Raw genomic sequence first — 19815 nt, 5'->3', positions numbered from 1 at the left:
ACACCATCAGGGAGGCCTGTGACCAATGACATCCCTGGTTCGAATCCAACAACTTTCTTTTCCAACTTAACAGTATAACTAATTAGACCCCCCTCCCCCTGGATCTTCTTTCTCAATGTGTTTTTTTTAGGAGGCAAGTAGAGAGGACGCGAGGAATCAAGGAAATACAAGTACAATTAAGATGAAGTCAAAATGTTACAACCCCAGCACACTGGATCCATGGCAAAGGGAAAGGAAAAAGAGAAATGACAACATTTGATCTTGTTTTATTATTTACATCATTGATGTATTTGCACCTTGCACTTACAGTATTTCACTGAGTAATCGTTACATGTTTTCATAGGCAACGGGATCTACATTATAAGAATAAACAATGTTAAAATTTGACGTCTATGTATGGGACATTGAAGTTATTTTGTTGTGAACAATATTGTTTGTTAATTTGTTGAACAAAAAAATACCTTCAATGACTAAGGATACTGATATTCTACTTGTCTTTCCTCTTCAGAACATTGATGAAGGCATCCTTGGGGACTTGCACGGTTCCAACATACCGCATCTTCTTTTTACCCTCCGCTTGTTTCTTCAGGAGCTTCATCTTTCTTGTTATATCACCTCCGTACTGAAAGAGAGAAAAGCCCAGTTTATACCTGGTTGTAACATGCATTCTTTGTCCTGATCCTGTCCACATTCAGATTGTGCCCACATTTCCAGACAGGTGTAGATAATCAAAAGACACATTATGATCAGGTCTTCCTGCCCACCTCCAGGGGTAGTCAGACACACATTGTGTCTGGATATCTTAGAAGTGTAGCCGGATCTGGACAGTGAAACCACTTAACATACCATTAACATACTATCAGCCTTCTAAAATCATTGACAGGTGATCGCCATTGACTTATGGCATAAATATGTGTCTTGTAATAAATAAATAGTATTTTGAAAGATTGTCTGTCAAATAATTTGCATAAAGGGAGGGACCAGGAAATCTGGTCACAATGCAAACACAGTGGACGGATAACAGACATATTTTATTACCATGTGTAGACATCTGTAAATATGAACACAATCAGAATGTAAACAAGATCAGGACTAAGGAACTATGTTAGCACCAGTTATAAAATGGGGCTATAGAGACTCAAGGATCAGCTAACATACTAAAACACTACAATCAAAACTATGAAATAACACATCGTAACCAAAATAAAAAGGTTAAATTATAGATTCTTCAAAGTAGCCACCCTTTATGACAGCTTGGCATTCTTTCAACCAGCTTCATGGAGGTAGTCACCTGGAATGCTTTTCCAACAGTCTTGAAGGAGTTCCCACATATGCTGAACACTTGTTGGCTGCTTTTTCTTCACTTTGCGGTCCAACTCATCCCAAACCATCTCAATTGGGTTGAGGTCGGGTGATTGCGGAGGCCGGGTCATCTGATGCAGCACTCCATCACTCTCCTTCTTGGTCAAATAGCCCTTACACAGCCTGGAGGTGTGTTTTGGGCCATTGTCCTGTTGAAAAACAAATGATAGTCCCACTAAGCACGAACCTGATGGGAAGGCATATTGCTGCAGAATGCTGTGGTAGCCATGCTGGTTAAGTGTGCCTTGAATTCAAAATAAATCACTAACAGTGTCACCAGCAAAGCACACCATCACACCTTCTCCTCGCTTCACGTTGGGAAGCACACATGCAGAGATTATCCGTCAAACTACTCTGCGTCTCAGCGGCTGGAACCAAAAATCGCAAATTTGGACTCATTAGACCAAAAGGACAGATTTGCACCGGTCTAATGTCCATTGCTCATGTTTCCTGGCCCAAGCAAGTCTCTTCTTCTTATTGATGTCCTTTAGTAGTGGTGTCATTGCAGCAATTCGACTATGAAGGCCTGATTCACGCAGCCTCCTCTGAACAGCTTATGTTAAGATGTGTCTGTTACTTGAACTCTGAGGTGCAAACTAAGGTGTAGTTAATTGCCGATTTCTGAGGCTGGTAACTCTAATGAACTTATCCTCTGGGTCTTCCTTTCCTGTGAAGGTCCTCAGGAGATCCAGTTTCATCATAGAGCTTGATGGTTTTTGCAACAGCACTTGAAGAAACTTTTAAAGTTCTTGAAATGTTCCATATTGACTGACCTTCATGTCTTAAAGTAATGATGGACTGTCATTTCTCTCTGCTTATTTGAGCTGTTCTTGCCATAATATGGACTTGGTCTTTTTCCAAATAGGGCTATCTTCTGTATATCACCCTTACTGTGTCACAACACAATTGATTGACTCAAACACATTAAGAAGGAAAGAAAAACCACAAATTATTAACAGGCAGACCTGTTAATTGTAATGCATTCCAGGTGACTACCTCATGAACCTGGTTGAGAGAATGCCAAGAGTTTGCAAAGCTGTCATCAAGGCAAAGGGTCACTACTTTGAAGAATCTCCAACATAAAATATATTTTGATTTGTTTAACACTTTTTTGGTTACGACATGATTCCATATGTGTTACTTCATAGTTTTGATGTCTTCACTATTATTCTATAATGTAGAAAATAGTACAAATAAAGAAAAATCCTGGAATGAGCAGGTGTGTCCAAACATTTGACTGGTACTGTATATAAACCCTGAATTGTTGACGGTATGTATTGTCCATTGAGAGGCCTTGAAGACACAGGTCGGCCATATTGGCACTCCCCAGTGGGAGCAGTCCTTCATAGGAATTCTACATTATTTCAATGAAATCTTTCAAGGACAAAATTACATGCATTGAAGTTTTTTTGTTGTTGTAGTGGGCACAGTAATATTATTCATCTTAAATTATACTTTAAAGGCAAATGGTTTTTAAAATATATTTTGTAATTTTTTATTTGATGTTTAGCTCACATAATAAAATGGAAAAGTATGCATTAAGGTGTCTGTAATATAATAAATGTGGCAAAAAACGAATGTAAACATTAATAAGGGCATTTCTATTTTTTACAATGGTGGGGGAGTGCCAAGATTGAGGCACCGTTGCTTCAACACAGCGCCCCCTATCAGTCACCTAGGGTATATCTAAATCATTGGTACAAACCAACATTTGAATTAAAAGAACAAGTTTACTTACACATTTTGCGAGCACATTTTTCTTGTAAGCCTTTATTCTGCAAGAGAGAGAGAGCGGTTGTCGTGCAATCCGCAACGCTACCAACTTTCCAAATGACTTGGTCTTGTGTGTATTCTTCCATGTTTGGCCACGACACTTACGTCTCCCTCGCGATGACTTTGCTGCCGATGGCTGCTTGTACTGCGATTTCAAACATCTGTCTGGGTATGGCGTCTTGCAGGCGCTCGCACATGGCTTTGCCTGCACTGTATGCCCGGTCTCTGTACATAGGAGAACAGAACAGAAGACACCCAAGGGTCACATCATTACGGTACTCAAATAGATCATACTATTAGTAGCCCTTGAAAGATAGACACATTGAGCAAAATAATAATTTGTATAGTAGATACTGTTTTTTTTACTCAAGAGTTGAATCACACAGTAATGTCAACGGGAGAGATTCACAAAAGTTTGAGTTAGGAATCAGTCAACACTTGTTTTTCAACCGTAGGGGTCTGAGCCCAAAGATTAGCTGATACAGGTCGAAGCACTAAGTATCAAAGACTTACTTGTGAACAATAGTGGTGAGTTCCTCCACAGGTTTCCCGTTCAGCAGAATATCCATCTTGATCACATGGGCAGCCTGGTACCCTGCATCCTCATAGTCAAAGCTGATGAACAATATTACAACATACAATGTCTCATGTTCTTCTAATCATTCAGGTTACCAAATCAATCTGAAAAGTTGGGCCGGAGCAATACCAGTATCCCGATACTCGTTCGTATCCTGGCAAGGAAACAAGACACCAAGCGGATTTCATTTCTTTAGGAAAACAGGCATAATGTTGGAAACAAACATCATTTATGCTGTCATCCAGAGTCACATTAATTTATTTTCCAAGATCTACAGCACACAATATTTTACATCCAGCAGGTTTTTAAAGGACCAAAGAGTTTGGTCTGCTTTGTGTTTTCTTTTTTTGCTATGAAAAAAAACTATTGCGATACTGGTATCGTCCCGGCCCAACTGAGAAGGTTCCCTATGCAACATAGAATTACCTGGCATATCCTGAAGACATGGATTTGAGGAGGTCATAGAAGTCCACGACAATTTCATTCAGAGGGAAGAGATATTTCATCATCACTCGGTGGTCGTCAATGTACACCATGTTCTTCTGGACGGCTCGGCGATTCTACAAGAATGGACAAATGATGGTAAAAAAAAAAAGTGAAAGTGAAAGTAATCAAAACACATTTTCTTAAATGTCTCTGTTACACAGTGATCCTAAAAACAAATAATTAGCAACACCTGAAAGCCAGGCTGGCTTACCAAGCAGATACTCATGATTTTCCCAATGTAGTCATCAGGGGTGATGATGGTCCCCATCACCATGGGCTCCAGGTACTCTTTCACTACGGACCTGTCTGGGAACTGGGCTGGGTTCACTATGGTGATCTCCTCCTTCCCATGCTCCTACAACACAACAGTTAGAACCTTCACCAAACAACGGTTACCATGTACATACATATATATTTTTTCATATGACAGTGTATGAAACAGTTTATAAACTATTTTTTCACTGTTTGAAAATAATAGTTGACGTAATGTAACAGTCAAAAGTCTGGACACACCTACTCATTCAAGGATTTGTCTTTATTTTTACTATTTTCTACATTGTAGAATAATAGTGAACACATCAAAACTATGAAATAACACATATGGAATCATGTAGTAACCAAAAAAAAAAGTTAAATATTCTACATTTTATATTTGAGATTCTTCAAAGTAGCCACCCTTTGCCTTGACAGCTTTGCACACTTTGCACTCTCAACCAGCTTCATCAGGTAGTCACCTGGAATTGCATTTCAATTAACAGGTGTGCCTTGTTAAAAGTTAATTCCTTCTTAATGTGTTTGAGCCAATCAGTTGTGTTGTGACAAGGTAGGGGTGGTATACAGAAGATAACTCTATTTGGTAAAAGACCAAATCCATATTATGGCAAGAACAGCTCAAATAAGCAAAGAGAAACGAAGGTCAGTCAATCCAGAACATTTGAAGAACTTTGAAAGTTTCTTTATGTGCAGTCGCAAAAACCATCAAACGCAGAGTTCAAGTAACAGACATCTCAACATCAACTGTTTTTATTTAACCTTTATATAACTAGGCAAGTCAGTTAATAACCAATTCTTATTTACAATGACGGCCTACCAAAAAGGCCTCCTGCGGGGACGGGGGCTGGGATTAAAAATATAGGACAAAACACATCACGACAAGAGACAACACTACATAAGAGACCTAAGACAACACAGCATGGTAGCAGCACAAAACAGGGTACAAACATCACAAAGGGCAAGAAAGTAGAGAAAACGATCTCACACAAAGCAGCCACAAGTGTTAGTAGAAGTGTCCATGATTGAGATAAAACTGTCCAGTTTGAGTGTTTGTTGCAGCTCGTTCCAGTCGCTAGCTAGCTGCAGCAAACTGAAAAGAGGAGCGACCCAGGGATGTGTGCGCTTTGGGGACCTTTAACAGAATGTGACTTGCAGAACGGGTGTTGTATGTGGAGGATGAGGGCTGCAGTAGATATCTCAGATAGTGGGGGAGTGAGGCCTAAGAGGGTTTTATAAATGAGCATCAACCAGTGGGTCTTGCAACATGTACAGAGACTCACAAAAGTATTCACCCCCCTTCGCATTTTTCCTATTTTGTTGCATTAAAACCTGTAATTTAAATGGATTTTTATTGGATTTCATGTAACGGACATACACAAAATAGTTCAAATTTTTGAAGTGAAAAAAAGAACTTGTTTAAAAATATTCAAAAATAAATAAATACATTTAAAAGTGGTGCGTGCATTTGATTTCACCCCCTTTTCTATGAAGCTCCTAAATAAGATCTGGTGCAAACAATTACCTTCAGAAGTCACATAATAAGTTGGAAAAGCATTCCAGGTGAAGATGGTTGAGAGAATGACGAGTGTAAAGCTGTCATTATGGCAAAGGGTGGCTACTTTGAAGAATCTAAAATATGTTTAGGTTTGTTTAACACTTTTTTGGTTGTGTTACTTCATAGTTTTGATGTATTCACTATTATGCTACTATGTAGAAAATAGTTGTAAAAAATAAACTGGAATGAGTAGGTGTATCCAAACGTTTCACTGGTACTGTACATTTGCAAATATATGTACTCGTGTGCATTTATTTTGCTGTGATATCATGTCAACTTCCCAATGCAATATATGTACAGTTGAAGTCGGACGTTTTACATACACCTTAGCAAAATACATTTAAACTCAGTTTCACAATTCCTGACATTTAATCCTAGTAAAGTTAGGATCACCACTTTATTTTAAGAATGTGAAATGTCAGAATAATTGTAGAGAGAATGATTTATTTCAGCTTTTATTTATTTCATCACATTCCTGTGGGTCAGAAGTATAAATACCCTCAATTAGTATTTGGTTGCATTGCCTTTAAAATGGTTAACTTGGGTCAAACGTTTCAGGTAGCCTTCATCAAGCTTCCCACAATAAGCTGGGTGAATTTTGGCCCATTCCTCCTGACAGGTTTGTAGGCCTCCTTGCTTGCACAAGCTTTTTCAGTTTTGCCCACAAATATTCCATGGGATTGAGGTCAGGGCTTTGTGATGGCCACTCCAATACCTGGACTTTGTTGTCCTTAAGCCATTTTACCACAACTTTGGAAGTATACTTGGAGTCATTGTCCATTTGGAAGACCCATTCATGACCAAGCTTTAACTTCCTGACTGATGTCTTGAGATGTTGCTTCAATATATCCAAATAATTTCCCTTTCTCATGATGCCATCTATTTTGTGAAGTGCACCAGTCCCTACAGCAACAAAACACCCCCACAACATGATGCTGCCACCCCCGTGCGTCACGGTTGGGATGGTGTTCTCCGGCGTGTAAGCCTTCCCCTTTTTCCTCTAAACATAATAGTCATTATGGCCAAACAGTTATATTTTTGTTTCATCAGACCAGAGGACATTTCTCCAAAAAGTACGATCTTTGTCGCCATGTGCAGTTGCAAACCATAGTCTGGCTTTTTATTGGCGGTTTTGGAGCAGTGGCTTCTTCCTTGCTGAGCGGCCTTTCAGGTTATGTCGATATAGGACTCGTTTTACCGTTTCCTCCAGCATCTTCACAAGGTCCTTTGCTGTTGTTCTGTGATTGATTTGCACTTTTCGCACCAAAGTACTTTCATCTCTAGGAGACAGAATGCGTCTTCTTCCTGAGCGGTATGATGGCTGCATGGTCCCATGGTGTTTATACTTGCGTACTATTGTTTGTGCAGATGAACATGGTACCTTCAGGTGTTTGGAAATTTCTCCCAAGGATGAACCAGACTTGTGGAGGTCTACAATCTTTTTTCTGAGGTCTTGGCTGATTTCTTTAGATTTTCTCTTTGTCAATCAAAGAGGCACTGAGTTTGAAGGTAGGCCTTGAAATACATCCACAGGTACACCTCCAATTGACTCAAATTATGTTAATTTGCCTATCAGAAGCGTCTAAAGCCATGACATCATTTTCTGGAATTTCCAAGCTGTTCAAAGGCACAGTCAACTTAGTGTATGTAAACTTCTGACACACTGGAATTGTGATAAGTGAAATAATCTGTCTGTAAACTATTGTTGGAAAAATTACTTGTGTCATTCACAAAGTAGATATCCTAACCGACTTGCCAAAACTCTAGTTTGTTAACAAGAAATTTGTGGAGTGGTTGAAAAAAACGAGTTTTAATGACTCCAACCTAAGTGTATGTAAACGTCTGACTTCAACTGTACATGTGAGTTGAAGCCCCTAGAGGTGGTGCTGTCTATTACCTTAATGAGCTTGGCGGAGGACAGGATAGCCTTGTAGGGCACAGTGGGGGCTGTCACTATGACAGAGGCGTTGTACTCCTGTTCCAAGCGCTGGTTAAACACCTCCATGTGGAGCAGGCCCAGGAAGCCTAGTCTACAAAATGAAGGAAAGAAAAACAAAGGAAAACAATAACAGTGTGAGGGGGCGAACAATTTAGGAGTCAGGGTCACACAGGGGTCTTGATCACAGCTGAAAATGGTATCCCTCAAAGCAAATGAAGAATATAAAGCATAGCAGTGCAGTCACAGACCAGGGTGGTTATGATGCATTGACCCAAAGCTATGTATCCTGTCAAGGTCCTCCCCGTCACCATTTGTATAGCTTTAAGTAGTAGATGATTGTAGTTTAGTTGGTCATGTTATGATCTGACCTCCAGCCTGCTCCCAGTGCCAAACTGCTGTCTCTCTGGACCGTCACACTGGAGTCGTTGAGCGTCAGTTTCTCCACAGCACTGCGGAGGGCGCTGTAGTCTGACTGGTCCATAGGGTACATCCCTGGAGAGAGATGCCAACAAGCACACTCAGGATAGAAATCAGTGACACCTGCTACTACTAATGTTTGCTTATAAACTACTGCCTATTGACACTTTGTAAATGCAACATTATGGGACCAGTTGCATTGTTTTCTCACTTATATGTCTGTCAGCGTACCTGCAAACACCATGGCCTTGGCTGGCTTGAACCCCGGGAAAGCTTCTACCAGATGTTTCTGATGGTAGAGGGTGTCACCGATCTGGGCCTCCTTCACTTCCTTCATACCTGCTATCACATAGCCCACCTGGCCTGCGTACCTGCACAACACACCCTCAGTGTTAGGAATGAAAAGAAGAGTCATTGTTCATTTACAGCCATGTGACCAATATGATATGCCTATATAGCAATGTACCAAACAAGAAGAACCGATACAATTAGCACCTTGTATCTTACTACCACGAGGAAGGGAGAACTGACAGAGTGTGCATTTAATACAACAGTCACCACCAGTGATATGGAATCAGACAAGATGAATATTATGCAGGCTAAGACACTCACAATCTGTCTGTGGGGTGCTCATCTGGCCTGAGGAGGCCTAGCTCGTTGACCTCGTAGCTTTTCCCCAGGTACGCAGATATGATCCTGTCTCCTTTAGACAAATAGCCTCCGAACAGAGCGATGTTCGCCACCACCCCTCTGTAGTGATCGAAGTTGGAGTCAAACACCAGGGCTTTGAATGGGTCCTCTTTTTTAAAGGTTGGTCTGGGAACAAAAAATGACTATGTTGAGTGCATCTGAAACGGCACTCTATTCCCTACATAGTGCACTACTTTTGACCAGGTCTCTACAGGCCCTGGTCAAAAGTAGAGCACTACAGGGAATAGGGTGCCATTTGGGAGGCAGCCATGGATTCAAAGGGGAAGTGCATTACATTGGAAGACATTTGTTTTTCCAACAGGAAGTAAGGAGTCAAATAAAACTTACGGTGGTAACCGTTTCACCACCTCTTGGAGGACTTGTTCTACATTGGTTCCCAGTTTGGCAGAAATCTAAAGAGAGGAGGAATCATCATATTTAGACAGTTGTCCAAACTAAGATATTGGCAATTGTCAACATCTCAGTCAATAAACTCACCCTAATACATTCTTCAGTTGGAATATCAAACACCTTCTCAATCTGTTTTTCTACCCTCTCTGGATCAGCATTTTTCAAATCAATCTGAAAAAGAAACAGAACATGATCATATTTGTCAATCACTTATCTAACATAGATTCATTGGGAAATGTACCTTGTTGATGACAGGAATGATGGTCAGCTGAGCTTCGAATGCCAAGTAGAAGTTAGCCACAGTCTGTGCTTGAATCCCCTGATCCACACAAGAACACATCAATGACACTCTACCTTGGATACATTTCCCAGGTAATGTGTCTGTCAAATACACATTATGCCGAAAATAAAGTTTTACCTTGCCGAAAAACCTACCTGATTGGCATCAACAATCAACAGTACACCTTGGCACGCTGAGATGGATCTAGACACTTCATAACTGAAGTCAACATGACCCTGAAAACAGAGAAGACCAGGAGTGCTGTAATTAAGACTACTACAAACAAACCCCTTGTGTCACTGACGGTATCTAGTCCCATCTACACTGAACAAAAATATAAAATGTAACATGTAAAGTGTTGGTCCCATGTTTCATGAGCTGAAATAAAAGATTCCAGAAATGTTTCAATTCGCACAGAAAGCTTATTTCGCTCGAATTGTTTGCACAATTTTTTTTACATCCCTGTTAGTGAGCATTTCTCCTTTGCCAAGATAGTCCATCCATCTGACAGGTGTGGCATATCAAAAATCTGACTAAACAACACGGACATTATACAGGTGCACCTTGTGCGGGGGACTATAAAAGGCTACTCTAAAATGTGCAGTTGTGTCACACAACACAATGCCACAAGTTTTGAAGGAGTGTGCAATTGACATGCTGACTGCAGGAATGTCCACCAGAGCTGTTGCCAGAGAATGTAATGTTAATCATTCTACTAGAAGCCGCTTCCAAAGCCATGTTAGAGAATTTGGCAGTGTGTCCAACCGGCCTCACAACCACAGACCACGTGTAACCACGTCAGCCCAGGACCTTCACATCTAGCTTCTTCGCCCGTGGGATCGTCAGACCAGCCACCCGGACTGATGAGCTGATGAGACTGTGGGTTTGCACAACTGAAGAATTTCTGCACAAACAGAAACATTCTCAGGAAAGCTCATCATCCTCACCAGGGTCTTGATCTGACTGCAGTTCAGCATCGTATTAGACTTGTGGGCAAATTCTCACCTTTGATGGCCACTGGCACGCTGGAGAAGTGTTCTCTGCAAGGATGAATCCCAGTTCAACTGTACCGGGCAGATTGCAGACAGTGTGTATGGCGTTGGGTGGGCGAGCGGTTTGCTGATGTCAATGTTGTGAACAGAATGCCCCATAGTGGCGGTGGGGTTATGGTATATGCAGGCATAAGCTACGGACAACGAACACAATTACATTTTATCAATGTCAATTTGAATGCACAGAGATACCGAAATGAGATCCTGAGGCCATTGTCGTGCCATTCATCCGCCGCCATCACCTCATGTTTCAGCATGATAATGCACGGCCCCATGTCGCAAGGATCTGTACACAATTGCTGGAAGCTGAAAATGTCCAAGTTCTTCCATGGCCTTCATACTCACCAGACATGTCACCCATAGAACACGTATGGGATGCTCTGGATCTATGTGTATGACAGCGAATTCCAGTTCCCGCCAATATCCAGCAACTTCTCACGGCCATTGAAGAGGAGTGGGACAACATTCTACAGGCCACAATCAACAGCCTGATCAACTCTATGCGAAGGAGATTTGTTGCGCTGCATGAGGCAAATGGTGGTCACACCAGATACTGACTGGTTTTCTGATCCACGCCCCTATTCTTTTTTAAAGGTATCTGTGACCAACGGATGCATATCTGTATTACCAGTCATGTGAAATCCATAGATAAAGGCCTAATGAATTTATTTGAATGGACTGATTTCCTTATATGAACTGTAACTCAGTAAAATCTTAGAAATTGTTGCAATGTTCAAAAAATTGTTCAATGTACTTACTGGTGTATCAATGAGGTTGAGCAGGTAGGTCTGTCCCTGGTACTTGTAGAACAAGGAGGCTGTCTGGGCCTTCACAGTTATCCCTCGCTCTCGCTCCACCTGCAGCTTGTCCAACACCTGTTTGTTCTTATCTGTCGTGGCTATGGCACCTGTAAAAACCAAGCAATGAGCTGAGCCATATCATACAAGAAACTAAATGCATGAGTATTTGTGTGATCCATGTGTATGAATATGGTAATGGACCAGCATGGAACCCGAGACAAAGATGCAGAGTAGCCCACATTTTGTGAGAATGGAGAGGCCAGAGATGGCCGGAATAGTAAATTGGGCAATGGAACCGAAGTTGGGTATTGGAGAAAGGCCATTAGTGCGTGTTCTGCAAACAATATGGCGGATGAAGGCGCGGCATGAGTGTGGTGAACGGATAGACATGATTATGGACAGACAGGAAGAAGAGCCATGTGCAGAGGGAAGATGTGTGTTGAGGAAGAATGGCGCCAAGTACAAACCATAGTCTGCTGTCTCAGAAATTGAACCTGGCGAGAGTGAGGATGAATTACCTGCGGTGGCAGGTGTGGTGAAGAATTGAGTACGAGCCTCACCCATATGGTCATGAAAAGGATCATTCTGGCCCAGCGGGAGTTACATTTTTGGAGAAAGTGGATCCCTGCCTTTTGGCTGACACATATGTAGTCTCAGGCTAGGTAGATAATAATTTGGGTACTGTTAAATGGATTTCAAAGTGGACCTTTACTCTTTTCTGTAATGCCTGCCGTTTGGCGCGATGCGGTGGCGAGCATGGTGAAACTGAGAAGACACGGTCTGTCCTTAGGAGTTTTGAAGAGTCTTTACTTGACAAAGTCATGTTAGGATATGTCAGTTATCCTGTGAGAGCTTTTGTGCCAAACCCACTAAGGTGTTTTAGATGCCAAGTTTATGGTCATGTTGCAGCAGTGTGTAGGAGGGAGATTCTGAGATGTCATAAGTGTGCAGGATTGCATGGGACAAAATATTGCATAGTATCGCTGGAAAGAACTGTGTCAGTTGTGAGGGTGTCCATGTTGTTCGGAATCAGAAGTGCCCGGTGCAAGAGAGACATGTTGAGGTTGCCAGGGTCAGAGTAGAAAAAAAAGGTGTCGTATGCTGAGGCAGTGAAGAGAGTAGAACAGGGGTATTCAACTCTTAACCTACGAGATCTGGAGCCTGCTGGTTTCCTTTTCTACCTGATATTTGCACCCACCTGGTGGGCCAGGACTAAATCAGCCCTGATTAGAGGGGAACAATGAAAACAAGTAGTGGAACTGGCTTCGAGGTCCAGAGCTTAAGGGGAGTATAGGACGATGGGTCAAGGGAACAAATACAAATTTGTGCTTTAGTAAGGTTGGCTCCTTAGAATTCATTGCAATGGTTATGAACTGTACCACAAAAGTGGATATTAAATCACCGAAAATGGATGCTGTTGTGGAAACTGCAGGGAAGTACTTGGATGTACAAGGTTTTACTGCAGAATATCTAGAAGATGTGTTGAATGAAAGAGTCCTGTCTTCCGGGCTGTTGGCCTGGTGTAGGATCAGTTAGGATCACCACTTTATTTTAAGAATGTGAAATGTCAGAATAATAGTAGAAAGAATAATTTATTTCAGCTTTCATTTCTTTCATCACATTCAGAATGGGTCAGAAGTTTACATACACTCAATTAGTATTTGGCAGCATTGCCTTTAAATTGTTTAACTTGGGTCAAACATTTCAGGTAGCCTTCATCAAGTTTCCCACAATAAGTTGGGTGAATTTTGGCCCATTCCTCCTGACAGAGCTGGTGTAACTGAGTCAGGTTTGTAGGCCTCCTTGCTTGCACACGCTTTTCAGTTCTGCCCAAAAATGTTCTATAGGATTGAGGTCAGGGCTTTGTCCACTCCAATACCTTGACTTTGTCATCCTTAGGCCATTTTGCCACAACTTTGAAAGTATGCTTGGGGTCATTGTCCATTTGGAAGACCCATTCGTGACCAAGCTTTAACTTCCTGACTGATGTCTTGAGATGTTGCTTCAATATAGCCACGTAATTTCTACCTCATGATGCCATCTATTTTGTGAAGTGCACCAAGTGCTCTTGGAGACAGAACGTGTCTCCTTCCTGAGTGGTATGATGGCTGTGTCGTCCCACGGTGTTTATACTTGCGTACTATTGTTTGTACAGATGAGCGTGGTACCTTCAGGCATTTGGACTCCCAAGGATGAACCAGACTTGTGGAGGTCTACAATTTTTTTGAGGTCTTGGCTGATTTCTTTTGATTTTCTCATGATGTCAAAAAGGCACTGAGTTTGAAGGTAGGCCTTGAAATACATCCACAGGTACACCTCCAATTGTGTAAATTCCAAGCTGTTTAAAAGGCACAGTCAACTGAGTGTATGTAAACTTCTGACCCACTGGAATTGTGATACAGTGAATTAAGTGAAATAATCTGTCTGTAAACAATTGCTGGAAAAGATTACTTGTGTCATGCACAAAGTAGATGTCCTAACCAACTTGCCAAAACTATAGTTTGTTATCAAGAAATTTGTGGAGTGGTTGAATTGTTTTTTAATTACTTAAATTGTAGGTGAAGGGTTAGTTGGTGGTGCCATTTCTTCCCTTCCCTTTTATATCACAAAATATGTGATCCATCACACACTCCTGCAGTTGGTGCCAGCTTGCACAAAAAGTTACAAACACCATGATACCAATGAAGAAGAATATGGTCATTTAGGTGATAGCTACCTGTTAGTTCCAGAAGCCTGTCAGCCAAGGTGCTTTTCCCATGGTCAATGTGAGCAATGATACTGAAGTTTCTGATCCTCTCCACTGGGAACTTTGACATATCTATGTTCTCCTTCAAGAAATAACCAAATCAAATCAAATTTTGTCACATGCGCCGAATAAAACATGTGTAGACCTTACCGCGAAATGCTTACTTACAAGCCCTTAACCAACAATAGTTTCAAGAAAATATTTACTAAATAAACTAAAGTCAAATGTAAGTCACACAATAAAATAACGAGGCTATATACAGGGGGTAAAGGTTAGTCGAGGTAATTTGTAGACGTAGGTAAGGTTAGGGGTAAAGTGACTATGCAACAAAGTTAGTGCAGTTAGCTACAATAAAGGACATGACCTGTAAGATAATGCATACTGCACGGCAAGCTGTAGAGTTCATTACTTTGTCAGCCTGTGTACTGATCATCTTGTTGGTGGTGTTGTGTGTGCAGAAAACAGGTGCCCTCTTCATCCATCGGTGTCTAATGACCGTGCAAGCTATTTTACAGCCCTGGCTCCTTTGTCTTGTTTGACAAACCCTGAAGTCCAAAAGATGCCTTAAAAAAGGTGTTGCACACCCTTGATGTTTTATTAAAGACAGCTGCATGTTAATGTTCGTTAGGTAATCAATTCGTTAGCTGGCTAAAGCTTCTGTACAGGGCATTGACATTAGCCCTGATAGCTAGCCAATTTAACGCCGCAGACCCTGTTAAATCGTGTCAACATACGCTACATTTCTTTACATTTCAATCGCAATGTATGAATTCTCAGAGGTGTGATGAAAAATCCAAATCAGATAAATATAACTGTGTCTAAAGGAGAACTAAAGTTAATCAAATAAAAAACATGCTTGGTAGGGCGCAGCCATGTTGGGTTGTAAGGTTACTAACAATGCATCCTGGGAAATGTAGTTTAGCGCCTTGTGCTCTAAAAAGCCATTGTTGGTTCCACATGTTTATTTTCAAAATAACAAAAACCCAATTTTTTCTTTTATTAGGGGGAATTTACAAAGAATGGATTCAGATTGAGTGAGTAGAGTGTGATATTACAGGAATATCATACAAACTAATAATTTAGGAACAATTTAAATCCGTTGACTATAACAGATGAGCCATCTAAAAATGAACTACAAATACTGTTCCACTCATTAACCAACTGGGCTAGAACCAGAATAAGAGGTGCCACCATTCCAGGAAGATAGCTTCATCCTGGCTGAAGAGGAAGAATACCTTGTAGCAGTTCCCAACCTCGTTGTCTCCACTGACCTGGATAAATCTCTCTGACTAAATTGCAGCAGGAATATTTCAAGCATGGTCAAAAAGCCAGATAGGCTACTGACACATCTTGTGAATACTGACAGTGTACCTTTCTTGTGTAGGGCCCACACATCTGACAGTTCCAATTCTCCTTTGGGATGAGTTTGACACCTAATCAGAGCCTTAGAAGAACATTAGTAATCAAAACGCAACCCAGAAAAAGAGAGGAGGCTGAAAATGTGTTTTGGGGTATTTGTTGTTGTTTCTTATGGTAACCATTACAGTGAACCTTGAGACGAAACATTTATTATTGAGTTGCAGGGTGATGACAGATGTTCCAATAACATAATATATTGTGTAGCAGCCTATACTATGAATGGTGCTGTTTCTAGGCTATTCCATTATTTTCCACATGCACAGATGACAAGAATAGGGGTAGAGGGTGGAAAAATCATTGCCATGGCAACATAAGACAGCAGCCCGCTCATACTGAGTAGGTCCCCAGAATGATGTTCAGATAAGAAAGCAAATGAAATATCTTGCCACCGCTTTTCATCTCTGACTTCTGTGTGTGTGTGCCTCTTTCGCACGTTGACGTCGCTATTACAATTCTCCTTCCTTGCCAAGTGTGATACATCAAGGGCAATTGTACTGTTTTTCTAGGTATTCTACCAATATGAAAATGCTGAGCTTTTTCATAATCAGTTTGTTTCCAACTCGTTAATTGTAATAATCAATTAGCTCAATAGGTTGCTGATGGATGCAGGTTTTTCAGTGCCTGCACACTCATTAAAATTCTGATTAATTCGGCAAGCAGATAACACGAGGATTCAGACTACGTGTCGCGTGAATTAACCGACATTTATTGATTCCCTATGCTATGAGGTTACTCATTTTAATTTGTTGACCAACTACCCAATGACTCAGGCAAGACACTCAGGCACTTTATCTGATTTAATACATTTGGGATTCAAACAGGTTCTGAGGATCTTTAATGTAGCACCACCGACCAAATAGGACTGGGAGAAAATGTGGGCTGATTGATTTAATTTAAATAATTAATAAGAGTTTAAAGCTATAGATTTTCACTCTTGAGTCCTCATTGTAGACAGTCTCAACTCATTCTTGATGTACCACAGTATTCTATGACTGTACATTTCTAAATCTATTCTCATGCTTTTTTACAGCTACAATTGATATATTGAGTGATTTAGTTCAAGGTCCAATGCAGAATTTTTTTTATCTCGATATCAAATTATTTCTGGATAACAATTGAGTACCTCACTGTGATTGTTTTCAATTAAAATGGTAAAAATAAACAAATAGTTTCTTAGCAAATAGCAATTCCTCAAGCAAGAATTTAGTTAGCTAGGACAGTCTGGGAGTAAGGAGGGGAAAACTGAAAATGAGCTGTTATTGGTAGAGAGGTTTGGAACTCTATTTTTGGTCTATTAACTGCCCAGCGCATCACCGTGGGAAAACTACCTGCCCTCCAGGACACATACACAACCCAATGTCACAGGAAGGCCAAAAAGATCATCAAGGACAACAACCACCCGAGCCACTGCCTGTTCACCCTGCTATCATCCAGAAGGCGAGGTCAGCACAGGTGCATCAAAGCTGGGACCGAGAGACTGAAAATCAGCTTCTATCTCAAGACCATCAGACTGTTAAACAGCCATCACTAACATAAAGAGGCTGCTGCCAACATACAGACTCAATTCTCTGGCCACTTAATAGAGGTATCACTAGTCACTTTAAATAACGGCACGTTAATAATGTTTAAATATCCTACATTACTCATCTCATGTGTATATACTGTATTCTACACCATCTACTGCATCTTGCCTATGCTGCACGCCATTACTCATCCATATATTTATATGTACATATTCTTATTCATCCCTTTACATGTATCTGTATTTGTGTGTATAAGGTATTTGTTATTTTACTCCATAGTCGGAACTAGAAGCGCAAGCATTTTGCTACACTCACATTAACATCTGCTAACCATGTGTATGTGACCAATAAAATTTGATTCAACGTTTTTTTTTATGGAGCCTAAGCATTAGATCCCACTGTAGCACCAAGTTTCACACCAGGTGCTGATTCAGTCATCATCTCATATCATATCAGTTGTACCACAAGCAGATGTTGATATTCAGTTGTAGGTTTTTCTAATTATAGCCAGTAAGAATACAGCAAGATAATATTGTAATTTGCACTGCATCTTCAGCATTGCATGAAGAATTTATGATGCGTACTTCAGTTTCACAATGATGATTCTATTTTTAGTACACAAAATAGTTGCCCCATTTGGAAGGATAATCAAAGCCATAATGATCTTGGATAGAAAACATGACATTTTCTTGGATATAATGTCTTTGCCTTTGAATGGGAGAACCGAGGCGTTAAGTTTAATTTGTGCCGAATTGATTGGCATGTTAAAAAGATGGGAAAGCAATGAAATGGCCTGAAATGGTACACAATTATGTCATAGTTTGCTTGCTCCAAAATTGCAGCTTTTTTTTAACATCTAACATAATTTGATGTATGTGTAGTGTGGAGGCAAATGGAAAGCTGTCCACAGTAATTATACAGTAATTATCCATTGGCATGCCTGTTGGGAGCTGTGACAGTGCTCTGTAATTACATTTGAATTAAACCTGCAATGAATACTGATGGTCAGGTCTGACAGTGGATAACGGATACTACTATCCAGTGACAGATCTTTGTCAAGATTACAGCACCCCCTTCTGTTCTAATTTTGAGATGTCTATCAGCCATGTCCAATCGAGAGCTGTTTTATAAACTGTAGAGAAACTGCAGAAGAAAGAATGTGATAGAAGGGGGGGGGAGTAAGAAGAATGATACTCTCGTAAAATAAGGTGCTATCTAGAACCTAAAGGGTTCTTCGGCTGACCCTTTTGAGGAACCCTTTTTGGTTTCACGTAGAACCCTTTTGGTTCCAGGGTTCTTCTATGGGGACAGCTGCAGAACCCTTTTGGAACTCTTTATTATTATTATTTTTTTAAAGAGTGTAGAAGACAACTGGAATGTGATGTATTTCATCAGATGAAAGTGTGTTTTATCTACGGGTCGACTGTGGTATTCTGTTCACACATGGGATTTAGCCTGTGGTTGGTAGAAACTTCAAACTCAGGCTAGAAGAAGGAGGCACTGAAAGTGCCTCACACCCAGCTTCTATTTGACTTCTGCCAAGCAGACCATGAAGTAATCTCTCTCCTCCAATTTCTAGAATGTTTTGACAGCAAGGTGAAATAAGGAAAGCACCAATCTCGACCGTGCGCTGGTTAGAAAAATGTGTCTTGTCCTTCTCTACTTCTCTAGCTTGCTGCTCCCCAACCATAAAAAAGTACAGTGGTATCCATGACTCTCATGACCAACTCTCTGTGATCTGTACACTGTGTTAATACAAGATGTCTCTGCATAGTCACATTCATTGAAAGAATAATAATGCTTACAGATTCTTCTCACAGATGTCAACACAGCTGTGGATTGGGTCTGGCTCTGAGTGTTCACATTGTCTGCTGTTTGTCTCTCAATAAGAGGAGCCACAGACTGTGATGTAACTGACAAGTTGAGGATAGTTTGCCCGGTGCCTCATGACCCATGGTTCTAAACATCTGCTGCCATTATACCATTGAAAAATGCATTGAAGAGGCTTTTGTAAATTGCTCTTGTTGTTTTACACAAGACTGACCCATAGGGAATTTCAGCTCTTAATAATGGACGGTTAATTGTAATTCTAATCTCAATTCAAGAGATATTCTATATCTACGCCTACACGTTCTCACTTATCATCCACTGGCAATATGAATGGTGACCATGTATCACTGATTGGGGACCCTGAAGCTACACTCTTAGAAAAAAGGATTCCAAACGAGTTCTCTAGCTGTCTCCATAGGGGAACCTTTTTTGGTTCCAGGTATAACTCTGTAGTATTCCATGCAGAACCCCCTGTGGAAAGGGCTCTACATGGAACCCAAAACAGTTATACCTGGAACTAAAATGGGTTCTTCAAAGGGTTCTCCTATGGAGACAGCCGAAGTACCGTTTTTGTTCTAGACGGCACCTTTGTTTTATAACAGTGTATGATTGGTGACCATGTAGCTCTGATTGGTGGGTTTGACCTCATCCTCCTTAATTCCTTCCTTCCAGAGAGTGACTG

General features: G+C 40.8%; 1 protein-coding gene across 1 annotated transcript; it reads right to left on the bottom strand.

Annotated features, from left to right (window-relative positions):
- Window positions 1-250: 250 nt before the first annotated feature.
- guf1 (GTP binding elongation factor GUF1) lies at window positions 251-15252 on the bottom strand. Its single transcript, XM_020452791.2, has 17 exons — window positions 14771-15252; window positions 14332-14443; window positions 11574-11722; window positions 9919-9999; window positions 9725-9802; window positions 9571-9654; window positions 9421-9485; window positions 8995-9198; window positions 8614-8753; window positions 8334-8457; window positions 7924-8056; window positions 4410-4553; window positions 4139-4272; window positions 3649-3750; window positions 3241-3360; window positions 3101-3137; window positions 251-622 (listed from the first exon to the last, which is right to left on the bottom strand). Exons 1-17 carry the CDS (start codon window positions 14972-14974, stop codon window positions 488-490), a joined length of 2046 nt encoding a protein of 681 aa, XP_020308380.1. The 5' UTR covers window positions 14975-15252; the 3' UTR covers window positions 251-487.
- Window positions 15253-19815: the final 4563 nt, after the last annotated feature.

This window comes from Oncorhynchus kisutch, linkage group LG19 (assembly GCF_002021735.2).
Source record: "Oncorhynchus kisutch isolate 150728-3 linkage group LG19, Okis_V2, whole genome shotgun sequence".
In the NCBI taxonomy this organism is placed as follows: domain Eukaryota; kingdom Metazoa; phylum Chordata; class Actinopteri; order Salmoniformes; family Salmonidae; genus Oncorhynchus; species Oncorhynchus kisutch.
This window is presented reverse-complemented; position numbering and strand designations above follow the sequence as displayed.

Coding starts and splice junctions, on each gene's coding strand:
- guf1 (XM_020452791.2), bottom strand. CDS start 14,974: ATGCAGCTGTCTTTAATAAAACATCAAGGGTGTGCAACACCTTTTTTA. Junction 8,754..8,994: donor GAGCACCCCACAGACAGATT/GTGAGTGTCTTA, acceptor TGTGTTGTGCAG/GTACGCAGGCCAGGTGGGCT. Junction 3,361..3,648: donor CTCACCACTATTGTTCACAA/GTAAGTCTTTGA, acceptor TCCTATGTACAG/AGACCGGGCATACAGTGCAG.